Source organism: Panthera uncia (genome assembly GCF_023721935.1).
Source record: "Panthera uncia isolate 11264 chromosome B2 unlocalized genomic scaffold, Puncia_PCG_1.0 HiC_scaffold_24, whole genome shotgun sequence".
In the NCBI taxonomy this organism is placed as follows: domain Eukaryota; kingdom Metazoa; phylum Chordata; class Mammalia; order Carnivora; family Felidae; genus Panthera; species Panthera uncia.
Genome location: NW_026057580.1, coordinates 24732228 through 24760027, shown reverse-complemented (window position 1 = coordinate 24760027; position 27800 = coordinate 24732228). Strand labels below are relative to the sequence as shown.

General features: G+C 37.9%; 1 protein-coding gene across 2 annotated transcripts in view; it reads right to left on the bottom strand.

Moving 5' to 3' along the window:
• The window catches only part of PRIM2 (DNA primase subunit 2), a 342309-nt gene extending 316125 nt beyond the window's left edge, over positions 1–26184 (bottom strand). The window contains exons 1-5 of one of the 2 annotated variants that reach the window (XM_049652857.1): positions 26101–26184; positions 25153–25314; positions 22363–22466; positions 19423–19502; positions 17725–17845 (exon numbers count right to left, since the gene is read on the bottom strand). In XM_049652857.1, coding sequence (XP_049508814.1) covers positions 17725–17845; positions 19423–19502; positions 22363–22466; positions 25153–25306 — 459 coding nt within the window. In that variant the 5' untranslated portion in view covers positions 25307–25314; positions 26101–26184. Of the gene's footprint in view, positions 1–17724; positions 17846–19422; positions 19503–22362; positions 22467–25152; positions 25315–25895; positions 26055–26100 lie in introns of those variants that run through there. The other variant, XM_049652858.1, reaches the window with a different exon arrangement.
• Between the last annotated feature and the right edge of the window lie 1616 nt (positions 26185–27800).

Below are 27800 nucleotides of genomic sequence, written 5' to 3'. Positions count from 1 at the left end.
AAAAAAAAAAAAAAAAAAAAAAAAAAAAAAAAATCAAGGACATGGGAAGATTCACTGTAGAGAATTATCCAGTGCATTGTAGACACTCCAGCATCCCCATCTCCCTTCTATGAAATGCTTGTAGCACCCACCAGTCACTATAACAACCACCAGAAACACCATAAAGATGTCCAAAGTATCCAGTAGGGGAGTAGCTCCTTGAGTCTAGAACCCATAGAAGGCCCAGTCTGTAACAACCAGTGGACCTCCCTCTAAAAAACGTCCTCCTCCTTCCTTGTAAGGCAAGAACAAAACCAAATCGAGCCCATAATCTTTTATTACTGGCCTGTTAAATTCTTATCTCAAGCATAAAATCTCTTGAATTTTGGTCTCCAATGACCCTTCTATGTTACACGAGTCTATTGCTGAACATGAACTAAAACATACAACGTGACCAAAGAAAATTTCAAAAAAAAAAAAAAAAAAAAAAAGGCACCAAAGAAGAACCGCAACATAGGGTATAGAAAAGCCATGGGCTAGATAATGAGACCTTCAACAACTAAGATGTGAAAATATATAATGTTTTCCCTAGAGGTAGCACACATAGTACACTGGGAAAACTTGTGGTATATTTAATATACTTTGTTTCCATTTCTGCCAAGAACGGTGAGCTAAAATAAAACACCTTAGTAAAATTACAGTTAATGCTTTAATTTCCTACAATAATGTAAATCTCTAATCTCACACCTGTGTTTGCACATCCCTTTTGATGGGCACTGTCACCTTAAATGTCAGCATCTATTCCACTTGATTTCAGTGCTAGTTAAGAACTAGCTGGGAAGAAATGTGCTCATAATTTTAGTAACATCCTTTGTGATTTACACATTTCAAAAAATCTAGAGGTTGGACTTTTGAGTTCCAGTTCTATCATTTAACTCTGGGGAGGTTATTTCACCTCTCTAAGCTCTCCCCAAAGCACTACTATAAGGAGTAAATTATACAATCCATAGAAAGCATTTAGCTTAGTGCCTGGCAGTTAGTAAACACATCACAAATGTTAGCTATTTAGTGACTAACTTCTGTCTCCTTAGATCACTGTAAAGACCCAAAACTTAACAAGTCCACTGCTCATTTATTCACCAACAAGTATTCCTTCCTTGGGGAACAAGAACCCCATACAAGCTCCAAAACAGTCCTCTGTATTTTCTAGCATTCATACAGGGGTGTCAACTCCCTGGATCAACTAAAAGAAACTAAAATATATTTGGCTATTAGACTCCAGTATAGTCAACAGAAGGATTCTCTTGCCCAAAAACCTTCATGAGACACTGGATTTAGGAGAACAACACTTTGACCAGATATGAACAGGTGAAAAAGCCAGACAGCTGACAGGTATCAATAGTGAGAATATGGCACCACGAATCTGAAAGCCAAGGAGATTAGCAATCAGTGGCAATCAAATAGCAATCTGTTAGGAAGTAAACAGAGAAAAGGAAGTACAGAATAAGAATTTTAACTGCTTTATCTCTATGCCTTCAGAAGGGTGGGGAGTAGCAGGATAGATCTAGTGATTGAGCCTAGGCTAACTGTAGTTATGCAACTACTTCCTCCTGCCTTTATAACTGAGATTTAGCCACTCAATATGACTGAGAACACAAAATGATTTTTTTTCTGCAACTCCATCAGCCTTGTTCCTATTCTCATCCCAAAGACCTAGGATAGGCACTCTGAGCTAGGCTCAGAACTAATCCATAACACAACTTCAACTAAAAAATGATTAAATTTTCAGGGAGTTGGTAGAAGTTGGGAGTGGAGGGAGAAGAGGAAACAACAAAAAGTGAGGAAGATTATAGAATGAAAAAATAAAGTATATGTTTAAAAATCCAGTATCTTTTTTTGGAACACTTTCAGAAAACATGAGTAACACTTTACAATGTGAATGTTTAACCACTGAGGCACCTGGATGGTTCAGTCAGTTAAGCATCCAACTCTTGACTTCAGCTCAGGTCATGAACTCACAGTCATGAGATCAAGCCCTAGAGCCTGCTTGCTATTCTCCCTCTCCCTCTCCCTCTGCCCCTCTACTGCACACACTCACAAGCATGAGCGCACTCTCAATCAATCAATCAATAAAAATGCTTAATCTCAGAGAATATGAGAACACTAAAGATGTTATTAAGTAAATTAATTTCATTCTTTTGAGTTCTAAATAGTAACATATATTTAACATTATACGACGATTAGGTGAGAAACTTCAGCTAGGTCACAGTCATACTTTTTCAAGGGCAAAGCTAGAGGCATGAAGTCAATACCAATAAGAGCACAATGAATTGTGTATTCAAAAGCTATACAAAAACTTTAAAAAAGAAAAATGACTTTCATAAGTAATTTGAAAATTTTTGCATATGTTAATTTTAGCCTTCAAGGGTAATTCAGCTTGAAGTTTCACATTTAGTCATAGCATCTCTAGGTTTAAACTATCTTATAATGAGCAAAATCTAATTTTGTAGCTTGATCAGGAAAATCCAAATTCTGTGAACTTCTAAAATTATTGCCACTAAAGACCATCTGCTATGGTGTATTTTTACAATTATATACATAAATGGTGACGCCTCAATTAACTAAAAAATTCAATGAATCTTTTCCTCACTCTCCAAATATAATACTAGAGCTGCCAAAAATATATATATAAACTAATACAAGGTTAGCTTCCATAATTATCTGGCGTCAAAAAAAAAAAAAAAAAAAAAAAAAAAAACACTGTCAGGATGTAAGTATTGTATTTGTGGTGTGCTTACAGAGGGGAAGCCCTGGTAATGCCTTCACTTAAATCATTTGGAAAGAAGTTAAGGGTATGCAGTTGTAACAGGAACACATAAAGGGCTCTGCGTAAAACATAAAATGTTCTGTACAGAATACAAAACAAATTGAAATCTGCTAACCAGCATAATTCCTCAAATTCAGTTCAACAGAAAAAGGTCATTTCATTTATAACATATATCACCTGATATTTAACCCTGAGAAACGAAAAGTATCTCATGTTACTGTACTCATCTTAAAGATTACCTCGAGTTTATGAAACACAAATTGAACTAATATTTTCTCTGCAAGTTAACTCATTTACTCAACACTCAGCATCATGCTTGAATCTGTTAAGCAGTGCAACTTAAACTTGCCTACTTCAGGGGTGCTTGGGTGGCTCAGTTGGTTAAGTGTCTGACTTCAGCTCAGTTCATAATCTCACGGTTCATGAGTTCAAGCCCTGTGTCGGGCTCTGTGCTGACAGCTCGGAGCCTGGAGCCTGTTTCAAATTCTGTGTCTCCCTCTCTCTCTGTTCCTCCCCTGTTCGCACTCTGTCTCCCTCTCTCTCTCTCTCTCTCTGTCAAAAATAAAGATCAAAAGAATTTAAAAAAAAAAAAAAAAAAACTTGCCTACTTCCAGTTCTTAGAAGTAGGCATAAAACATAAAACAACTTACTTCTCCATTATAAAACTCAACTTGGGGCGCCTGGGTGGCTCAGTCAGTTAAGCGTCCGACTTCGGCTCAGGTCACGATCTTGCAGTCGGCGAGTTCGAGCCCCGCGTCCGGCTCTGGGCTGATGGCTCAGAGCCTGGAGCCTGCTTCGGATTCTGTGTTTCCCTCTCTCTCTGCCCCTCCCCCGTTCATGCTGTGTCTCTCTGTCTCAAAAATAAATAAACGTTAAAAAAAAAAAAAAATTAAAAAGAAAAAAATCAACTTGACCTTTCATCTGATTATTAATCCTTTCTCCCTTAGTTCGTTTTAAGTCTGGAATTTCCAGCAAAAGTTAACAGTATGAGTCTTACCACCCCATTTCACTCTTCTCCAGGCCCCCTTTCCACTCATATCATAGTCAATGGCTTGTCAGAAGCCCTATGAAAAGCTTCCATGCTCAAACACATTTGTTGCCTAGTGTATTCCATTCTCACATCTGCATGTCCTGTCTCAGCTATATAACATCAGATTCTGAAATTTAGTTGTTGCCTGAAATTTAGTCTGCATCAAAGGGAATTAAAGGTACACGTTTCTCCATTTTGCAGGCATATTAAAATCAGTTCACAAGTTACTAAGAGGCTTATGATAATTTGTAAACACATCCCAGAGGGTAGCTACAAACAGAGGCATATACATCAGATGAATGGCATGTTCCTACCTTATGTAACAGAAAGAGCTGACCACACAATGAGAAAAAATGAAATATGGCCTTTTGTAGCAACATGGATGGAACTGGAGAGTGTGATGCTAAGTGAAATAAGCCATACAGAGAAAGACAGATACCATATGGTTTCACTCTTATGTGGATCCTGAGAAACATAACAGGAACCCATGGGGGAGGGGAAGGAAAAAAAAAAAAAAAAGAGGTTAGAGTGGGAGAGAGCCAAAGCATAAGAGACTGTTAAAAACTGAGAACAAATTGAGGGTTGATGGGGGGTGGGAGGGAGGGCAGGGTGGGTGATGGGTATTGAGGAGGGCACCTTTTGGGATGAGCACTGGGTGTTGTATGGAAACCAATTTGACAGTAAATTTCATATATTAAAAAATAAAAAATAAAAAAATAAAAATAAATTAAAAAATAAAAAAAAAAAAGAAAGAGCTGACCACAATGATGAATGCACAGTCCGAAAGAGCTACAACAATCCAAACTAGATCAACTAAGAATGAAAACAATATAAGGACCAAAATGATCAGAAAACCCTGACTACCTCAAGGCCAACTTGCAAATACCTAAGAAATAATATAATACACAAGTGAACACCAAAAACTATTTTAAAAGTCAACACATGAAACTATCAAATAAATGTAAAATCAATGTTCCAATGTTAACTGGAGAAATGCATCCCCAAGTTCCTAATAAATTCACACAATTGACATTTCCAATAACAAGTGACAAATTAAACATTAATTCATGTGCAGTGAAAAGTTATCAGCCAAAAATGACATGAAATAATTTCTAAGACAGAAGAAATTAAGTTTTCAAACTATAAGGGATAAGAAACAAATTTCAAATCAGATTCAGGATAAGGAAAATGATTTTAAAATGGGTAAAAATAAGCAATACAAAGTTTTACATGTACTTGTTTTCAGTGAGCCACGCAATAATGTTACCATCCACAATCGCCTTCACTCAAAAACCCTCACTTCCTGAAAAGATTTGCCAAGTGAATAATACTAACTCTATTTAATATGCAATGGACTTCTCATTTGTGACACAACAGAATACTCTCCATATCTTTTAAGATGCTCATCTTCACTGTCATTCTGGGCTGTATAAATGAAATGCCTGCTACCATTAAATCCACTAGTATTTCAAATCAGGTAAAAAATATTTTCTGACTGTTCCAAGAAGGTTTTGTTTTTTGTTGTTTTTAAACATCAAGGCAAATTATAAACAGGTATCTGACTCTGAACTTCAACAGCACAGAGAACCTTTGTCTGCGAGGCTGACAGGTGTCAAAACCTGACCTTTCCCTAACTGGCCAAGTGAAAAATCACTAATAGCATATTTGACCTTACCCACTCACCTTTAATGTGACACAAGGTTAAGTCAATCAACTCAGCAATGAGATCCAAAACAGCCTCCAAAGACAATATTTACTCATTTCTAATCCTTCCTAGAAATTACAGATTTAAAATCCAAATTATTTACATGTAAGTCCAAGAATGAAAAAAAAGTTTTTCCTTTCTGAATACTTCACATTAACATTTTGTGTTATATATCAGAATCTACTATGCACTAGGAACCCAAACACAGACTACAAAAGCCAAATTATCAAAACACAGCCAGAATGAGAAATACAAGAATCTGAATCTGATAACTGGCCCCATTCCCCTCCCCCAAATTTTTATCCAATAAAATTACATCAGCTATGGCAAACTGAACAAAAAAAATTTAAGAAAAAAACTACGCAAAAAATTGTTCCTTTCTCTGTAAATATTTCTCCATTATGCAAACATAATGCAATTTAGTTATAACAATGCATCTCCTAACGTAAAAATATATTTATTTTACAGAAACAGATCCACATAGAAGTCACTGCAGCCTTAGGGACAACTGGGTGGCTCAGCAGGTTAAGCATCAGACTTCTGCCCAGGTCATGATCTCATCGTTCATTAGTTCAAGCCCAGTATCGGGTAAGCATGAGCCCCACTTCAGGTGAGCCCCGCTTCTCTCTCTCTACCTGCCCCTCATGGCATTCTCTCCCTCTCTCTCTCTCTATTGCTCTCTTCCCCCACCCTCACTTGCACCCTCTCTCTCTCAAAAAATAATGAATAAATAAAATTTAAAAATAAAATATTTTTTTTTAAAAAGTCATTGCAGCTTTAATGAAACTGTAAAGATAAACAAAGACATACAAACACAGAGTCCAGGTAGACTCTAAGATGTGTGTGCCAGGAACCCAGCTTCTGTAGCCTTGTGGCTCTCCACTCCCCGATGTTTCCTTCTGCCTCAACTTGGGCAGCAGGATCTATTATACATCAGAGACCAGTTTATGCAATAAATGCAAATAACGTTTCCCTAACTCTTGCTTTAAGTCTAAAAGCACGTGTTTAAGCCCAACAGTTTCAAATGCAAACCAAATATTCCAATCAAAGTGAAAAAAAACTGTGCATGTTTCTATTAACGAAATGGTAAAAGTTGGTAAATGGGAAGAGCCACAGGAAACTAGAGGTGAGCTAATCAAAAGGACCTGAATTCAAGCGCCTTAATTACCAGTACCAGTTGCCAGGAGAGTATACCAGAAGGAAAAAGTCTCAGCCAGGAAAGTGATACAATGTATCACAGGAATGGGTTTTCTGCCAAGCTCCTGCAATGCTTTCTCACTTTCTTCCATGAAAAGTGAGCTACAAACACCAGCTACAAACACTTGATCAAGTTTTACATTCCAGTTTATTTCAGAAACAAAAAACGTGTTTTTCACTCTACACACCTTCAACCAACATTCTAATAAACCCCCAGGAGGACTACCTACATCCCATCCCCCGAGAATCACTGAACTAAAAAAACAGTCACACTAGTAAGCCGAAAGTTACTATTCCTTTTAGAAATTGCAAGCCTCCGACTTCAGCTCAGGTCACGATCTCACTGTCCGTGGGTTCGAGCCCCACATCGGGCTCTGTGCTGACGGCTCAGAGCCCGGAGCCTGTTTCAGATTCTGTGTCTCCCTCTCTCTTACCCTCCCCCATTCATGCTCTGTCTCTCTCTGTCTCAAAAATAAATTAAAAAACGTTAAAAAAATTTAGAAATTGCACAGGACCCCTTGTGACATACAAATGTAGACATTAATTTTCCCTGCAATCAATTTCCCAATCATCTATATTTCTACATCTTACTTTAATGCATGTTTATTATAATGCACCTCAAACGACTTGCAGAATGAAATAAAATATAATTACAGCAAACACACTGGAAGCAACCACGATATTAAAAACCAATCATGACCAACACAATTAGTTTCAGGGATACAATAGAGTGATTTAAAAATTCCACACATCACCCACTGCTCATAACCACAAGTGCACTCCTTAATCCCAATCACCTTTTTCAATCCATCCCCCAACCCACCTCCCTTCTGGTAACCATCAGTTTGTCCTCTATAGTGAAGAGTCTGTTTACTGATTTGTCTTTTTTCCCTTTGCTCACTTGTTTTGCTTCTTAAATTCCACAGATAAGTGAAATTATATGGTATTTGTCTTTCTCTGACATTTTGCTTAGCATTGTACTCTAGCTCCATTCACGTCATTGCAAATGGCAAGATTTCATTTTTTATAACTGAATAACATTCCATTGTAAATATATACCACATCTTCTTTATCCATTCATCAACTGACGGACAGCTGGACTGCTTCTATAATTTGGCTGTTGTAAATAACGCTGTAATAAACTAAGAGTGCATGAATTAGTGTATTTTTGTATTCTTTTGGTAAACACCCAGTAGTTTGATTGCCGGATCATACGGTAGTTCTATTTTCAACTCTGTGAAGAACCTCCATATTGTTTTCCACAGTGGCTATACCAATTTGCATTCCCACCAACAGTGCACAAGGATTCCTTTATCTCCACATCCTCGTCAACACTTATTGTTATTGATTTTAGCCATTCTGACAGGTGGGAGGTGATATCTCACTGTAGTTTTGATTTGCATTTCCCTGATAAGTGATGAAGAACATCTTTTTGTACATCTGTTGGCCATTTGTAGGTCTTCTTTGGAGAAGAAGAATGTCTTCTGCCCATTTTTAACTGAATTATTTTTGGGGGGTATTCAGTTTTATAAGTTCTTTATACACTTTGGATACTAACCCTTTATCAGACATGTCATTTGCAATATCTTCTCCCATTCCACAGGTTGCCTTTTAGCTTTGTTAACTGTCTTCTTTGCTGTACATTAGCTTTTTATTTTGATGTAGTCCCAGGAGTTTAGTTTTGTTTTTGTTTCCCTTGCCTCAGAAGCCATATCTAGAAAAAAGTTGCTATGATCAAAGTCAAAGAACTCACTGCCTGTGTTCTCTGCTAGGATTTTTATGGTTTCAAGTCTCGAAAATAGATTTTGTTTTAAATTGCAGCAAAAGTATATTAAATCTAATTAACCCCAAACTTCTCCAACATATAGGCATTTGCTGCCTCTGTATCTGCCATAGTATTACTAGTTAACATATATGCCAGCCACAGTCCTAAGAACTCTACATATTCTAATCCATTTAAAACTCACAAATCTGTGAGGTGAGGATTAGGATTATCTTCATTTTATTTTTTATTTTTGAGAAAGTAGGGGAGAGGGGGAGAGGGAAAGAGAGAATCTTAAGTAGGCTCCACATTCAGCATGGAGCCTCATGAGGGGCTCAACCCCAGAACCCTGGGATCATGACCTAAACTGAAATCAACAAACATTCAAATGACTGAGCTACCCAAGCGCTCCAGATTATCTTCATTTTAAAAAAGAGGAAACTCTGGGCACCTGTGTGGCTCAGTCGGTTAAGCGTCTGACTTCAGCTCAGGTTATGATCTTGTGGTTCATGAGTTCGAGCCCTGTGTTGGGCTCTGTGCTTACAGCTCAGAGCCTGGAGACTGCTTCAAATTCTGTGTCTTCCTCTCTCCCTGTCCCTCCCCCCTCATGCTCTGTCTCTCTCTTAAACGTAAAAAAAATTTTTTTAATAAGGAAACAAATACAAATTAGAAAATTTACTCTAAGGGGCCCCTGGGTGGCTCAGTTGCTTAAGCATCTGACTTCAGCTCAGGTCATGATCTCACGGTTCATGGGTTCGAGCCCCACATCAGGCTCCATGCTGACAGCTCAGAGCCTGGAACCTGCTTCAGTTTCTGTGTCTTCCTCTCTCTCTGCCCCTCCCCTGCTCATGCTCTGTCTCTCTCTCTCTCTCTCTCAAAAATATATAAACCATTTTAAAAAGAAAAGAAAAAAGAAAAGAAAAGAAAATTTACTCTAAATCCCATAGCTGATTGTCAAGTCTGGGACTGAATTTTATGCTACCTGTAAGTCAAAAGTTAGCCTACTACTGTTTAATGGATGCTGACAGAAGACACAGACTCCTGCATTAGAGACAAAGAACTTTATTACTCCTATCACAAGAAGCAGCAAGAGAGCCAACATGTTGTGTCATTCTCCTTAACCCTAAGTTCCTGGGGGGCAACATGACATAGTCCAGATGAATGGTCAAGTAGAGTAGGTTTGCACTACGAGGGAACACGGAGAAACAATCAACTTTGTAGCAGGCAGTAAGCAAGCCTCCTCTATATACCAGGAAGATATTTCTTCATCCCTCAAGGCTGCTTACTAAAATCACAGCTGTGAGAAATGGCCTGGTAAAGAGTGATCATGACCATGTTTTCATGACATACCAAGCAAGATATGTAGGATCAGAAGAGACCCTTGGAGGTGTTTTCCCAACACTGATGTGTGCCAGAGAGAAAACTCAAACTAAACAAATACAACACCATAGTCTGGACTATTGACCACTATTAATGAAACATTCAAAAACTTCACCTTTGTTCCCTAAATTTAAAACTATAATTACTGAGGTCATTAAGGCCTCTGGCTAAACACAACATATTTGTTTCCATTACCTCCACAACAAAAGAAAAAAAAAGTCTCAATAATTTTAAAAGGACTGAAGTCATACAAAATATGTTCTCAGACTAAAATGAAATTAAGTTAAAAATCAGTAACAGCAGCAAATTTAGAAACTTCAAAAATACATAGTAATTAACACTCAAAATAACCAGTAAGTCAAAGAACAAACAAGGAAATACTTTCAAATGAATGAAAACAAAACATGACATAGCCAAAACTCATGGAATGCATCTAAGGCCGTGTTCAGAGGGAAGTTTTAGCTATAAATGCCTACATTAAAAATGAGAAAAAAGAAAAAAAAAAAACTCAGATCAGTAACCTAAACTTTGACCTTAAGAAACTAGAAGAGCAAACTAAACCCAAAGCAAACAGAAGGAAGGAAATAATAAAGATTAATTAGTGATAATAACAAAAATTAAACACACAAGAATAGAAACACAGTAGAGAAAAATTAACAAAACCAAAAGATAGTAATTTGAAAAGATCCACAAAATTGACAAACCTCAAATTCAATGACAAAAAAAAAAACAAAAAACGACTTAAATGAAAAAATGAGATCATTACTAACCGTATAGAAATAAAAAGGATCCCTGAAACTAATATAACATCAGATGTTAATTATATCTCTATTTTTTTTAAAAAAAGGATTGTAAGAGAATACTATGAACAAGTGTACACATCAATTAGATAATTTAAATGGACAAATTCCTAGAAAACACGAATTACCAAAACTGACTCAAGAAGAAATAGAAAATTTGAATAGATCTATAATAAGAGTGAATTAGTAATTTTAAAGCACCCCACAAAGAGAAGCATAAGCCCACAAAGATTCACTGGTTAAATTCTACCAAATGTTTAAAGAAAAATTAACACCAGTCTTTGACAACCTCGTCCAAAAAAACCACAAGAGCAGGAAATACTTTTACAAACTCATTATATAAGACCAATATTACCGTGATACCAAAACAAGACAATGACATCACAAGAAAACTACAGACCCACATCCTTTAACGATAAACACAAAAATCCTCCACAAAATACTAGCGAATCAAATCCAGCAACATATAAAAAGAATCATACAGGATAATCAAGGGGGATTTATCCCACGAATACCCCAGCAAGATTGGTTTAACATCCAAAAACCAATTAATGCAACACACGATATTAAAAGGACAAATCCCTAAGATAATCTCAACAGGTGGAGAAAAAGCACATGACCAAATCCAATACCCTTTCATGATGAGAATGCTCAATTATAATTAGAAGGAAATTTTCTCAATCTGATAAAGGGCATCTACAGAAATCATATATCTAATATCATAGGTCATGCTAAAAGACTGAATGCTTTCCCTCTAAAATGAGGAACAAGATGGGTGTCCACTACTGCCACTTCTATTCAACATTACACTGGAGATTCTAGCTAGGGAAATTAATCAAAAATGGAGAAATAAAAAGCTTCCAGATTGGAAAGTAAGGAATAAGATTATCTCTATTTGTGAGACATAACCTCCTAAGGAATCCACTAAAACCAATTAGTACTAACAGAGTTCCATAGGTTGCAGGATATAAGATCAACATGCAAAAATCAACTGGACTTCTATACACTAGCAAGAAACATTCCAAAAATGAAATAAAGAAAATAACTCCACTTACAATGACATTAAAAAATAAAACACTTAGGTATAAATTTAACAAATATAGTACTCAATCTTGTTGAGAAAAATTAAAGAAAACCTTAAGAAATAAAGGACGGGGGGTGCCTAGGTGGGTTCGGTTAGTTGAGCATCCAACTTGATTTCAGCTCAGGTCATGATCCCAGGGACATGGAATCGAGCCCCACATTGGGCTCCATGATGAGCATGGTGCCTGCTTGGGATTCTCCCTCTCTCTCCTTCTGCCCCTCTCTCCCACTTGCACTCTATCTCTCTATAATAAAATTTTAAAAAATAATTTAAAAATAAAATAAAAAACATCCCATGTTCATGAATAACACTTAATATTAAGATGGCAATACTCCCCAAATTGATCTACATATTCTCTGCAATCCTAGTCTGAATCCTAGCTGACTTATCTGTAGAAAGTGGTAAGTAAATCCTAAAATTCTTAAGAAAATACAAGGAACCAGAATAACTAAAATAATCTTGAAAAAAGAATAAAATTCATTTTATTCTCCTACTTCTCAATTTCAAATCTTACTACAAAGCTACAGTAGTCAACATTCAAGACCACAATAGTACTGCCACAATGATAAGCATACAGCTCCAAGAAATAAAATTAAGAGTCCAGAAATAAACCAACTTATAGTCAAGAGTAACAATTTGCTGAGGAAAGAACAGCTGTTTCAACAAATGATGCTAGAACTGGATATCCACATGCAAAAAAAATGAAGTTGGGACTCCTACTTCATATCATATACAAAAATTAACTCAAAATGGACCACAGACCCAAATATAAAAACTAAAATTATAAAACTCGTAGAGAAAGCCAGAGTAAATCTTCATGACCTTTAGACAAAGCCTTCTTAGATCTGACATCAAAAGTACAAAAGAAAAAAAAAGACTTCACATAAATTAATAACTTTTATGTTGCAAAAGATAACCATCAAAATGAAATGACAATCCTAAGAATAAGAGAAAATATTTGCCAATCATAGATCTTATAATGGACTTGTATCCAGAATATGTAAAGAATTAACACTCAACAATAAAAAGAGGACTCAATTTAAAAATGTACAAAGGAAAAAAAACAAATGTACAAAGGATTTGAAAAGACATTCCAAGGATATACAAATAACCAATAAGCACATGAAAAGATGCTCAACATCATGTGTCATTAGAGAAATGCAAATCAAAACCAGTGTTATGTTATCATTTCACATCCACTAGGATGGCTACATTCAAAAACAACTGTGGATGACAATGGTGGAGAAAGTGAAACCATCATATACCGCTAAGATGTAAAATAGTGCAGCCACTTTGAAAAAGTTCGTCAGTTCCTCAAAAGCCTAAGCACAGAATTAATTACCCTACAACCTAGTAATTCCACTCCCAGATACATACATAAAATAAAAAAGACATCCACAAAAAAAAAAAAAAAAAAAACTTGTACACAAATACTCACTACAGCATCATTCCTATTAGCCAAAATGTAGAAACCCAAATGTCCATCAACTGCTGAACAGAGAAGTATCATTTGACAATAAAAAGGAATGAAATACTGATATAGGCTACAACACGGATGAAACTTTAAAATATTGTGCTAAACAAACCATTATTCACAATAGCCAAGATATGAAAGCAATGCCAGTGTTCACCCATAGATGAATAGATAAAAAGATGTGGTATATTATACAATGAACTATTCGGTCATTAAAAAAAAAAAAAAAAAATGCATTCCTATACACCAACAATGAAGCAACAGAAAGAGAAATCAAGGAATCGATCCCATTTACGGTTACACAAAAAAACATAAAATACCTAGGAATAAATCTAACCAAAGAGGTGAAAAACCGATGCGCTGAAAACTAAAGAAAACTTATGAAAGAAACTGAAGAACACACAAAAAAATGGAAAAAGATTCCATGCTCCTGGATAGGAGGAACAAATATTGTTAAAATGTCGATACCACCCAAAGCAATCTACATATTCAATGCAATCCCTATCAAAGTAACACCAGCATTCTTCTCAGAGCTAGAACAAATAATCCTAAAATTTGTATGGAACCAGAAAAGACCCCAAATAGCCAAAGCAATCTTGAAAAAGAAAACCAAAGCAGGAGGCGTCACAGTCTCAGACTTCAAGCTATACTACAAAGCTGTAATCATCAAGACAGTACGGTACTGGCACATGAACACTCAGATCAATGGAACAGAGAACCCAGAAATGGACCCACAAATGTATGACCAACTAATCTCTGACAAAGCAGGAAAGAATATCCAATGGAATAAAGACAGTCTCTTCAGCAAGTGGTGCTGGGAAAACTGGACAGCGACATGCAGAAGAAGGAATCTGGACCACTTTCTTACACCATACACAAAAATAAACTCAAAATGGATGAAAGACCTCAATGTAAGACAGGAAGCCATCAAAATCCTCGAGGAGAAAGCAGACAAAACCTCTTTGATCTTGGCCGTGGCAACTTCTTACTCAACACATCTCCAGAGGCAAGGCAAACAAAAGCAAAAATGAACTTATTGGGACCTCATCAAAATAAAAATCTTCTGCACAGCAAAGGAAACAATCAGTAAAACTAAAAGGCAACCGTGAGAATGGGAGAAGATATTTACAAATGACATATCAGATAAAGGGTTACTATCCAACATCTATAAAGAACTGACCAAACTCAACACCCAAAAAACAAATAATCCAGTGAAGAAATGGAATCCAGTGAAGAAATGTGGCAAAAGACATGAAGAGACACTTCTCCAAAGAAGACATCCAGATGGTCAACCGACACATGAAAAAATGCTCAACATCACTCATCATCAGGAAAATACAAATCAAAACCACAATGAGATATCACCTTACACCTGTCAGAATGGCTAACATTAACAACTCAGGCAACAACAGATGTTGGTGAGGATGCAGAGAAAGAGGATCTCTTTTGCATTGTTGGTAGGATTGCAAGCTGGTGCAGCCACTCTGGAAAACAGTATGGAGGTTCCTCAGAAAACTAAAAATAGAACTACCCTACAACCCAGCAATTGTACTACTAGGCATTTATCCAAGGGATACAGGTATGCTGTTTGAAAGGGACACATGCACCCCAATGTTTATAGTAGCACTATCAACAATAGCCAAAGTATGGAAAGCGCCCAAATGTCCATCGATGGATGAATGGATAAAGAAGATGTGGTATATATATACAGCGGAGTATTACTCGGCAATCAAAAAGAATGAAATCTTGCCAACTGCAACTACGTGGATGGAACTGGAGGGTATTATGCTAAGTGAAATTAGTCAGAGAAAGACAAAAATCATATTACTTCACTCATATGAGGACTTTAAGACACAAAACAGATGAACATAAGGGAAGGGAAATAAAAATACTATAAAAACAGGGAGGGAGACAAAACAGAAGAGACTCATAAATATGGAGAACTGAGGGTTGCTGGAGGGGTTCTGGGAGGGGGGATGGGCTAAATGGGTAAGGGGCATTAAGGAATCTACTGAAATCATTGCTTCACTATATACTAATTTGGATGTAAATTTTAAAAAATAAAAAATAAAGTTAAATCAAAAAAAAAAAAAAAAGAGTGCAAACTTCCAGTAGAATGATGGATATAGTTAACAATACTGTATTATATAACTGAAAAGTTGCTATGTGAGTAAATTTTACATGTTCTCACCATAACCACAACAAAATGGTAATTATGTGAGGTGAAGGATGTGTTAACTAGCCTTACTGTGGTAAAACATTTCACAAGGCATACATGTATCAAATCATCACATCTGACACCTGAAACTTACACAATGTTATATGTCAATTAGGTCTCGATAAAGCTGGTGAAGAAAGACATACTATACAATACCATTTATATAAAGTCCAAAAAATAGTCAGAATTAACTTATGATATTAAGAGTCAGACAGTGGCTAATTTTCAGTGGAAGATAGGAGATAGTGAATGGGAGGACGCATAAGGTGCACAGGTGATAGCAACATTCTATTTCTTAACTCTGTTAATGTTCACTTTGTGATACTTCACAGAGCTATACAATTCCAATCTGTGCACTTTTCTGTGTGTGTTACGCTTCAATTTTAAAGTTTTGTTTTTTGTTTTTAATTTTTTTTTAACATTTATTTATTTTTGAGACAGAGAGAGACAGAGCATGAACAGGTGAGGAGCAGAGAGAGAGGGAGACACAGAATCTGAAACAGGCTCCAGGCTGAGCTGTCCACAGAGCCCGACGCGGGGCTCGAACTCACGGACCGTGAGATCATGACCTGAGCCGAAGTCGGACGCTTAACCGACCAAGCCACCCAGGCGCCCCATGTTTTTTTTTGTTTTGTTTTTTTTAATGTTTATTTTGAGAGAGAGAGGGGGAGAGAGAGAGAGAGAGCGCGCGCATATGTGTGAAGGAGGTGCAGAGAGAAAGGGAGAGTGAGTTTCCCAAACAGGCTCCACACTGTCAGCACAGAGCCCAATGCAGAGCTCAATCTCATGAACTGTGAAATCGTGACCTGACCCAAAACCAAGAGTCGGATGCTCAACTGCCTGAGTCAGCCAAGCACCCCAAATTTTAAAGTTTTTTAAAAGAAACATGGTTTTTGCTTTAAAAAATTACACGTGACAATACATGGAGACACCGTAGACACATCTATAAAAAATAGATCTTCTCAAAGACACTCCTCTATTCATTTCCACAGGAAAATATACACTATTTTTATCATGAAAGGATAAAGTAACTGTAATTGAATTAGCAATAATGGACTTCACTAAGGATCTAAGTTAAAACAAAGGGAAAAAAGCATGGGGCTTGGGTCAGATGATCTGAGCTTGACACTCTTCTATGCCCACATAGATGTTATTTAGAAATCTCACTGACCTCTTATGAGAAGGGAGAGAAACTTGAAAGTGCTTCCCTAGCACATGCTAAACACTAAACGTCTATCAAATATTTACTTCCCTTCATGCTATTTCTTTCCACCAACTTCAAAAACCAACAGTGTTCCTGTATACAGTAGGTACATTTTCCACTTCTCAGACAGGACCATGTATTTCACTCCAACTTCTACTTTATTTGGCTTTAAGTTACTCACTCTAACATCAAAATCAAGACTCACCCAATGCTACTACCATCTGAGTCTAAGTCTTCCAGAACAGAATTTTTCAGCCTTCCCACTACAACACAGATCCACCTAAAAGACATAAATCCTATTTCCACCCACAATACTTATACCTGCTAAATATATCCCAGACATTTCTTCTTTAATATATAGTTATGATACATAAATTAAATATATCTGCAGAATAACTATTCAGAGGTTCTACTGACAACTGACTTTTCAAATAAAGTCTAAATTAAACATCATCATTAGAAGTAAATACTACCACCTCTCTATTCTCTTTAATGTATATTATTAGCTTTAAATTTTCAGCCTAGAAGATTAAAGATGAACTCTTATAAATTAAACCTTCTTGTGCTTTCACAAGTCACATATTTAATAAAGCAACTAAATGTGAAACTTCGGTACTAAGGAGTCCCTTTTCTTCTAGTCACAGAAAGGCAAAGTTTCATTGCTGTGCAAAGCCAATAGCTTTGTTTCAGGCAAGTACTTAAGAAAATGTAAACAGAAAAAACACCTCACGGGCACCTGGGTGGCTCAGTCGGTTAAGCGTCTGACTTCAGCTCAGGTCACGATCTCGCGGTCCATGAGTTCGAGCCCCGCATCAGGCTCTGGGCTGATGGCTCAGAGCCTGGAGCCTGCTTCCAATTCTGTGTCTCCCTCTCTCTCTGCCCCTCCCCTGTTCATGCTCTGTCTCTCTCTGTCCCAAAAATAAATAAACGTTAAAAAAAAAAAAAAATTAAAAAAAAAAAAAAACAAACAAAAAAAAACACCTCACATTAATACTCGCACTTAAGGTGAATGGGAAGGGATGAATGGTGAAAACAACTGAAAATGGCTACAAAACCATACTCACGGCCTCAAAATGCAAATGGCTATCCTTTAAGAAACTTTGAATCTTGTCTTTGGGTAAAATACTGAATCGAAATCGAAGGAGATCCATTTCTTGTTGAATGAACCAGCGTCTAAGATCCTCACTGAAATCAAGACAGAGAAATGATAAGTATAAATGAAAAGTCCACTGATTATTTTAAAAGTCCATGGATTATTAAAATCAAGAATTTTTTATGAAATAAAACTCAAATATGAGCAAGATGCCAACAGACAGAAGTTAAAAGCACACATGTCGTCTATTATGATAAACAGTATACAGAGCACATACCACGATCTTCAAGGATGCGTACATTGGGAGAGGTATTATGAATATAGAATTAAATACAGAATACCTTGAGCCTAGCTGATTATCCAACAATATAAAAGAAAACAGTTCATTGCATTTAACTGCAAAACGGTCATTTACATCAGAAAATGGGGTATTCCTTCAGTCTAAGGTGGTTCCATCAGTGCCAAATCAACACCAAAAATTTTTTTTTTTAACATTTATTTTTGACAGAGAGGGAAAGACAGAGCATGAGCAGTGGAGGGTCAGAGAGAGAAGGAGACACAGAATCTGAAACAGGCTCCAGGCTCTGAGCTGTCACCACAGAGCCCGACGCGGGGCTCGAACTCACAAACAGGGAGATCATGACCTGAGCCGAAGTCAGACGCTCAATTGACTGAGCCACCCAGGTGCCCCAACACCAAAATTTTTAAAGGTCACTTTATCTCTGAATAGATTATGATCAGATAAACTCTGAAAGTAAACTTTGTTTACAGCTTTATAGTTAATAATTTCACAAAATTTAATATGCACAACTACATCGTGATTTTTGAAAAAGCAACACAAATATAAATTCATAAAATACATAATGGTTATTACTATTGTCACAAAATAATTATACTACTATACATAAAATATGATGTAGATCCCCCCCTCAAAGGGACTTTCACAGATTGTCAGCAATTCATTTACTGCATAAATTACATAAACTGCACGTTCATCTTTACAAAAGAAAACCTCCAGAACCAAAGATGGTCGTGGATAGGATCACCTGTCCAGGGATAAGTGGGATAGTAAACAATTCAAGATTCTCATTTGATAAGACTCTTAACGGAAAGAAACAGAAAAGAAACTTACAATAAGTATATTATTTAGCCAAAATTAGTACAGAAAAAAAAAACAAAAAACACAGTTTAAAAAAAAAAAAAGAAAAGAAAAAGGCAACTAACTCCTTCTCCCTCCAGGTGGCACTGTAGACTTACAAGAAACCAACTAGCAAAGGGAAAATAGCTTACATCTGTACTAAATTCAAGTATATGTTTGAGGTATTATTTCTTATAAATAGTGCCACTTTTTTTCTGAGAAAACAGGATCAAAAAGTCCTTTCTTACCGAAATCCCACCCCCACAATTGCAAATCCCAAATGAAGAGCCTCTCCCATAAAACTAGTAAGTGTTTCCACAGGCAAGTTTTACAATAGAATTTTTTTCAATTTTTTTTAGTAAACAACTGGCTTCAAACAATTTGCAACAACAGTGTTCAACCCATGAATCACCAGCTTCTGATGTTATTCTGAGTTTTCCTATGTGCAGTACAATACATGTCAGCTTCCCACGTACCAATTTGTAACCCAAGATAGCAGCTTTGACTATGAGAGTCTAAACGTATACTCACGACTGGCAATAAGCAAGGCGTAAAATAAAGTGAGAAATATGATCTCTTCTTCGGCGTTCATATTCATTTTCTACATTTTCCTTAAAAATAATGACACATGAATAACATAAACACATTAGAATGTTAAGAGGTATAAAGAAAAATGGAATCAATATAAGCCAATGCTAAAATAAAAGTTTCAAAAACAAATTTCATAATATGTAACTACCATTTTACTTACGTTAGCAAACAAGTGACACTGAGATCTGACCTGATCTCAAACAAAACCTCCTGGGTTTGGACTCTCTTCTATCAACTCCTCTCTTAACTTTCTTTCTTACCCAGCATATATCCAGGGTTCTCCCCTCTTCCACCACCTCTGGCATGAACCTTCATTTAACCATTTGGCCAAACCTAGATTCTAAATAAATCTGCAGTCCTATTCCCAAAACACTAAGAATCTCTGGGGGAAAAAAATACACAATTATTGAGAATTTGGAATATTAAAAATTCACAACCTCTAACCTGAACTGGACTTTTACAAGCACCAAGAAATTCTTATTCAAGTCCAACAGAGTAAGAGCAAACATGTCTTGAGCACTTATGAGGTACACTTACAGCACTGTTGTAATCATGTTTAATCCATTAACTCACTTAATCTTTAAAAAAAAAACTCTCATGAGGTAAGCACTACTATATCCCTATTTTAAATATGAGGAAACCGCCTAGGTGGCTCAGTCAGTTAAGCATCCAACTTCAGCTCAGATCATGATCTCACGGTTCATGAGTTTTTAGCCGCGCATCAGGCTCTGCTCTGACAGCTCAGAGGCTGGAGCCTGCTTTGGATTCTGTGTCTCCCTCTCTCTTTCTGCCCCTCCCCTGCTCACACTCTGTCTCTTTCTCAAAAATATATAAAAATTAATTTCAAAAAATTTTTTTAAGGAGGAAACTGAGGCACAGGGATGTTCTGAAATTTTTCCAGAGTCATAAAGCTTATTAAACAATAGAACAGAGATTTGACACATAATCATCTCTTTCCTCACTGTTAGAAAAGCTGCTTCAGTCTTCACTACTTGACCCAAGCTCCCTACCACGCCATCTTCTCTCTCAACAGAGAACTTCACTTACTTTACAGAAAATAAAGGCCACCAGGCCAACTTCTTCAGCTCTAAGCTTGTGCATCCACTGTATTACTTTCCCTTCCATCTCTATGGACAAAGGATCTCCCCCTCCTCCTGAATAAGCTCATCCCTAAACCTGAACCATGCAATCCATCTGCTCTTGGCTCCTAAGGATCTTGATTTATCAAATGTTCTCTCCAAGTATCTTTAAGCTCCCCTCCTCTTCTTTCTCTTCTAGATTTTTTCACTCAGCTTATAAGCATGTTCAAGTGTCTCCTGTTATGTGTCCTCTCTTTTTCCCTACAAATTCTTCTATATTCAGACCTATTTCTCCCCTGTCTTTTCAGCTAGCCATCTTAAAAGAGTACATATTCTACACCCACCTCTCTCCTCCAAACACTGTCCTCATTTTGGCTTCTGCCTCTATCTACAACTCATCTATCCGTACAACTCATGCCTAAGCTTCTGAAATTATGTGGTTAAGAGTATCACCTGGAGACAAAATGTCCAGTTCTAATCTTGGCCCCACCATTTACCATCTCATAAGCCTGGGCCAGTTACTCAGTCTATCAATAACTCTGTACCTTTATCTATAAAATAGGGATGACAATTGTACCTGCTTCATAAGACTATTAACTATATTACATGGATTAATATATGTAATGTGCTTAGGGCAAACTCTGGGATACACTAAGCATAATATGAATGCTTGCTGTTATTATTCCTATGGGATCAGTATTTACATCATAATCATCATTATGGAAACTCCAAATTTCCTTGGCTACCATGCCACTATTATCCCTGCTGATCTCCCACCTCTCAGGCAGCTCCTTCTCAATCTCCTTCCCAGACTCCCCCAATTCTACTTCACCTTCAGTACTGGTATTCTTCACATCTTGTCCTCCATCGTCTTCTCACTCAAATATTTCCCTCCTCCTGATGATTCCAACCTTCTTCTTAAATCCATACTCCCAACTCCAGCCTTAAGTCCAAGCTATATACATATCCAATCATCTACTACACATTTCCACTAGAACCTCAAATTCTTGTCTAGAACTCAACATGTTCCTTCTAAGACTTGCTTCTCCTCCTATATGTTACCTCTCAAAATACTACCACCATCCATAGTTGTCCTAACCAGAAACCTAAGGTGTCATTCATAACTCTCTTTTCCCTTCTCCCTGTAATGTCACTAAAATCTTTTGATTCTACCTTCATAATATCATTATACTAGTCCTCTTCTCCAATTCAAAACACTCTCATCCTTTTCGCCAATTTGAATCACTCTCATTATGTCCAAGCTACTTGGTTTTCCTCCCACAGACATGGCCCTCTCAATCTGCTATCTTCCCAAAATAAAAATCTGATCACATCTATCGAGTTTCAGTTCCAGCACTACCAGGAACTTTAACACCTTCCCAAACCTCCCCAAGCTGGGCTGGGTAATCCTATGTGCTCTTGAAGTTCCTGGAACACATATCTAGTAACAGTACTCATCCTGTGGTGCACAGGGTACATCTGGCAATGTCTGGAGATACATACCAGGTAGAAGCCAGAGATGCTACTGAGCACCCTACAATGCACAGGACAGTCCCTACACCAAGAAATTATCAGGCCCAAATGTCAGTAGTTCCGAGGCTGAGAAACCCTGCTGTATTATAATCGTCTGACTATATATGGCAATCATTCGTAGTGGACTGCAGATATACCTTCAGGCACAGTCCATGCTATTTTAGTCTTTTTAAAAGCCCTGTGCCTAATACAAGAGATTTTCCACAACCAAGACTCAGTATATAAATATATACAAACTGAAAAACATTTCTTTCCCACTTTTACTTACTCTGAAGGAAAACTTGAGCCTTCTTATCTCAGCCTCCAACTTACTCTGGTATTGCTCGGTTCCTTTCACATGGCTCACACCAAGATTTTCGACTGTTTTTAGCACTAGAAATTTTTTAAAAACAGAAGAAAGAAAAATGTATGAATGCAAGATAATTTTTTTTAGAAGACAGCACACACACAAGCAGAGAAGAGGGACAGAGAGGGAAAGGAAACGGGGGAGGGACAAGGAGAGGGACAAGGAGAGAGAATCTTAAACAGGCTCTGCGCTCAGCACAGAGCCCAACGCAGGGCTTAATCCCACGATCCTGGGATGATGACTTGAGGTGAAATCAAGAGTCGGATGCTCAAGTGACTGAGCTATCCAGGCGCCCCAAGATAGTTTTTAAAAACTAAATCCCAAGACAAAGCCTATGAACAATTCCATAATTACTTGTTTTTAAAAGATAAGTTATAGGGGCACCTGGGTGGCTCAGTCCGTTAAGCATCCAACTCTTAATTCCAGCTCAGGTCATGATCTCACGGTTCAGGAGCTCTAGCCCTGCATCAGGGCTCTGCACTGACAGGGAGGAGCTTGCTTGGGATTTTCTCTCTCCTTCTCTCTCTGTTCCTCCCCTGCTTGTGTTCTCTCTCAAAGTAAACAAAGTTGAAAAAATAAATAAAAGATAACAAGTTGTAATAGTTTTATTTTCTGCAAGTACATTACATAAATTATATAAATTTATAAGAAGATAATTTCCATCCATGTGCAGAAAATATCCATGTCCTATAACACAAGTTAATACCAGGGATTCTCAGAGAGTGAAGGATGGGGAATAATCACTGTTGTACTGAGCCACCATTGTCGAGGAATGCAAGTGTGCTGGTATGAAAAAAAAAATTAAGTACCCTTGTTTGCATCTCTTCTGTGGAACTGTTAGTTTGTTTCATTTACTCAGCATAGAATCATCAGAAAAAACAGCCCTTCCTTTCCTGATGAAGTAGAGAAGACACAACAGTGAAGAAGCATAGCCCTCCAATGATGCAAGTGAACTGTCCTGATTAGATGCATATTGTTCAAAGGTTCCTTGTCAATTCTTTCTCAGATTAATTCTACTTCCATCGATATAAAAAACATTTTTGTAATTCAAGGATGAAAAACTAAAAATGAATCCTGAACATAATTCCATGTCCCACAGGTACCTCCTTATTACAGTATCTCAAACTAAACTCATCATCTTCCCCTCAGTCCTGCCCCTCTTCCTATCATCCCCATCTCAACTAGCATAGTTTTTTTTTTTTTTTTTAATTTTTATTTATGTTTGAGAGAGGGAGAGACAGAACGTAAGCAGGGGAGGGGCAGAGAGAGAGGGAGACACAGAATCTGAAGCAGGCTCCAGGCTCTGAGCTGTCAGCACAAAGCCTGACGTGGAGCTTGAACTCATGAACCATGACATCATGACCCGAGCCAAAGCTGGATGCTTAACCAACTGAGCCACTAGCACAGTTTCTAACCAGACCATCCAGACTGGAATTTCAGCCACCCCCACTGGCCCCCTCACTCCTCACATCCAAACAACTCCCAAATCCTGTCAGGAATACCTCCTCAGTATCCCTTAAATCTCTCCCTGCCTACACACTGCCACTTGTCACTGCCTTAGTTCAGGCACTTACTAGCTCACCCCTTAAGTGCCAAATCCAAGGGACACTCTTCAATCATCCTCTTAATCTCCATGAAGCATCTGACACTGTTAAGGTTCCTAAAACCCTTTTCTCCCTTATCTTCACTCTTTCAGTCAACAGACACTAAGTGCCCCCTCTGTGTATTAGCAGTTGTCACTCTGCTCTTCTAAAAATGATGAACAGTTTCTCACCTTACCTTCTGATTTTCCCACAGGGATATCCTGGAACATAAACTCAGAAAACACCGCTTTTATTTCTGTTTCAATTCATCCTAGCTTATTTCTTTCTTCCACTAGCACACAGAGGATAAGTAGGCCACATCCCGCCTACACCCTCATATTACACTGTTAGCTTGGCAAAAAAATGCCCTTGGTTATCCATTCTTCTCCATTTGCTCTGAACTTGTCACTGTTCCCTCAGATATAACATTCTCTCTTTTGCCTCCCAGCCTTAGTACAGTTTGTTATCTTGGACTGAAAAAACCTTTAACTACTTCTCTTTTCAGAAATTTCTACTCATCCTTCAAGGTCCAGATTATACTTCAACTTCTCTAAGAAGTCTTACTTAATCAAACTAAGTCACCCCTACTTCTGTTTTAAGAGCATTACTATTTGGGGCGCCTGGGTGGCTCAGTCGGTTAAGCATCTACCTTTGGCTCAGGTCATGATTTCATGGTTTGTGAGTCCAAGCCCCGCGTCCGGCTCTGTGCTGACAGCTCAGAGCCTGGAGCCTGCTTCAGATTCTGGGTCTCCTTCTCTCTGCCCCTCCCCCACTTGTGCTCTGTGTCTATCAAAAATAAATGTATAAAAAAAGCTTTTTTAATAAAAAAATAAGAACATTACTATTTACCTCTAGTAAGGCACTTACAATACTAAATTATGATTATTTTGGATGCCTTTAGTGTGTACTAGAATACAGCTTCAACAAATATGAGAATTACATTATTCATCTCGAAATCCCCACCCCAGAATATAGTGGCACTCAATAAATATACACTGAACAGTAAATAGCAAACCCTCAATAAATATTTCGAGAATGAACTGAATGAAGGAAATTACCCTCATTCATTTCCACAAAGTATAAGTGAAGTTCTCAAGAATATATAAATTCTAATTCAAATATCACTCACGTTTAACTCTATCAATAGCCAAGCTTTCAAACTCAATCAAAGATATGTTTTCAGAAGGTGGCTCCAAGTAAAACTGAAGGCTATGAGGATAGCAAGCATTCCTTTGGTCACCTCCCAACCTCAGTCTTTTCCGATTTCCTCCAGAAAACTGCATCTCATTATCTTGGAAGGAAACATAAAAGGGTTAAAAGGATGGCAAATGGAGTTGAAAACAACAAACAACAAGCGCAAAAAACAACTCCACATACACAGCAAAAAACTGAAGGGCATGCATAAAATGTTAAAGTGGTTATCCCGAGGCAATACGTCTTTCTGTATTTTCCAGATTTTCTACAACACACCTGTAACAATTCTGTAAAGGCGGGGGGGGGGGGGGGGGGGGGGGAAGGGGGGGGGGGGGGGGGAGCACGGTGAAACGCAGGTGGTGGTCATAACTTCCAGCAACATCAAAGTCAAAGTCAAGCGATATTGCCAGTTCACTATAGGTCTGTGTACCACCGTCCTTAGATCTCTACAGTCCCAAGAGTTGAGATGAGATTTTAAACCCGTTGCAATCGTAAATTCGGAGGAAAGCGCGGTAGATTCTGGCTTTCCAGAGAAGAGACTTAATGGTCCGGGTCCAATTCATCACTTCCTATATTATGACCCCGGAAAATAGAACACGTCTTTCTAATCCAGTCCTTCCGAACCCCTTTTAGGAAACATCCTCAAACTCCTATAAAAATTAAGCCCCTCAATCCTACCTGAGCACTCCTCCGACGAAGCTGCTCTCTCCTCAGCTCGCTAACACCTGCGTCTCTGCCTCAACCAACCAATACTCAATACACCCACTCCACCATGTCATTCTTCTGTTCCCAAGGCTCGCAAAGTGCTCTCCTTTCTTTCTCGACCTGCAAGCCTTAACACCAAGACTACTGTCCGTGGTAAAACCGCAGGAGATCCTCTTACCTGCAACCACACCAAACGCGATATGCAGAAACGCCGATAGGCGCTTTTGTCAGATGGCGGGAGAGTTCATATAGGGCCGGAAACGGAAGTGACTGGACCACAAAGCCCGCCCTCCGAACCTCCCGCCCACCCAGCGCGCGCCCTGCGCATGCTCAATGTGGCGCTCCTCGGTTCCTGAGGGCGTGTAATCCACGTTGCCCGCTTAAAGTTTTTTAAATAGGATTGTTTGTGTCTCCAAATTAAAAGTTGCACGGCCTGTATGTGCAGTCGATAGCTTTTTGACGATTGAAATTGGGGAACTGGAAAGCTATCGGCAGAATTTCCAGACTCCCAAGAGTGTGGCGCTTTAATCCACAGCCTGGACTGTGGAGCTAGCGGAGGAAGGGAGGAATAGGCGTTTACGGAACTGCTCAGTATTAGAGGTTCTCTTCTTTTCTTGCTTAATCTTTCAGCGACCTTATGAGGTATTACCCCCATTTTACAGATGAGAAAATAGAAGCTAAAAGATGAACGTTAGTTAGCCTATGTATAGTACATATTTTGATTTTTCTATGGGACGTCAAGCCGAGTAAAAACAGATTGTACCTTCATTTCTTCCCCTTCCACGCCTCGCGCATAGTAAGCGCCCCGAAAAATAACTGGAATTAGAATGAATGCACACACGCAGAAATAGCTCCGAGCCTACAGAAATTAGAAGAGATTCGACTCAGAGGGAAGAAATAGGGGTCGAACAGAAGCGGTGAATCAGCCACAACAGCTCTCCGACTGAGGTCTGTATGGTTTTCAAGAGCTGGAAATAAGCTTCACCTGTGGCCTGTAGGAGGCGTGTCTCACTAAAGTAGCTGAGGAAAGATCTAGTAAAGGTTAATTATTGCAGGTGAAGAGCGCTTTGAAGTTTCTAGAAACGCAAAATATATTGAAACAGTATCAGATTTCAAAGCACATACCTATCATGGACCAAAATGTGGCTAGCACTGACTTTGTATCAGGACACATTCTAAGTGATTTCCATATCAATTCATTTTATTCTCATAACCCTGTGACATAGGCTTATTATTAACCCATTTTACAGATAAGGAAACCGTAGAACAGGGAAAGAAGTTATCTCAAAGATGACAGAGCCACGTTCAAAGTGAGGGAGAATGTCCCCAAACACCACAGTGCTAACCAGCATACTGTACTAATTACGTGTTATGACAACAGTGCCTCACTTTAATGCTTTCCTGTCTGTATCAGACAACATAATTAACATCACCTGGTACAAAGAAGGTATCTGAAAGCATGAGAGCTGCCTGAAAAAATCTGGAGCACAGACGATAAGAACATTTATTTGAATGTTCATCTGATCTCTGGATAGGAAAGGAAGGTAAATAAATTACAAAGAAATCTAAAGATTTCACTGTAAAAATGTAAAATTGGGCATCTAAAAAAAATCAAAACTAGAGGGAAAGTTTACCGTAACTAATACCATCAAGATGCAAAGAGCTTGTGTAAATTAATTAGAAAAAATCCTGACACAAATTGAAAACTGGAAAAAGAACAGCAGCAAATAACTCATAGCCAATAAAATGTGAAAAAATGTTTGTTGTTGAGAGCAAAGAAATTTTCCCCAAATTGGCAAGGCTTTTACAATGGAAATACCCAGTGCTGAACAAAGTCCAGTACAATGAGCTCACATAGGAATTGATCTTGGCGCTAAA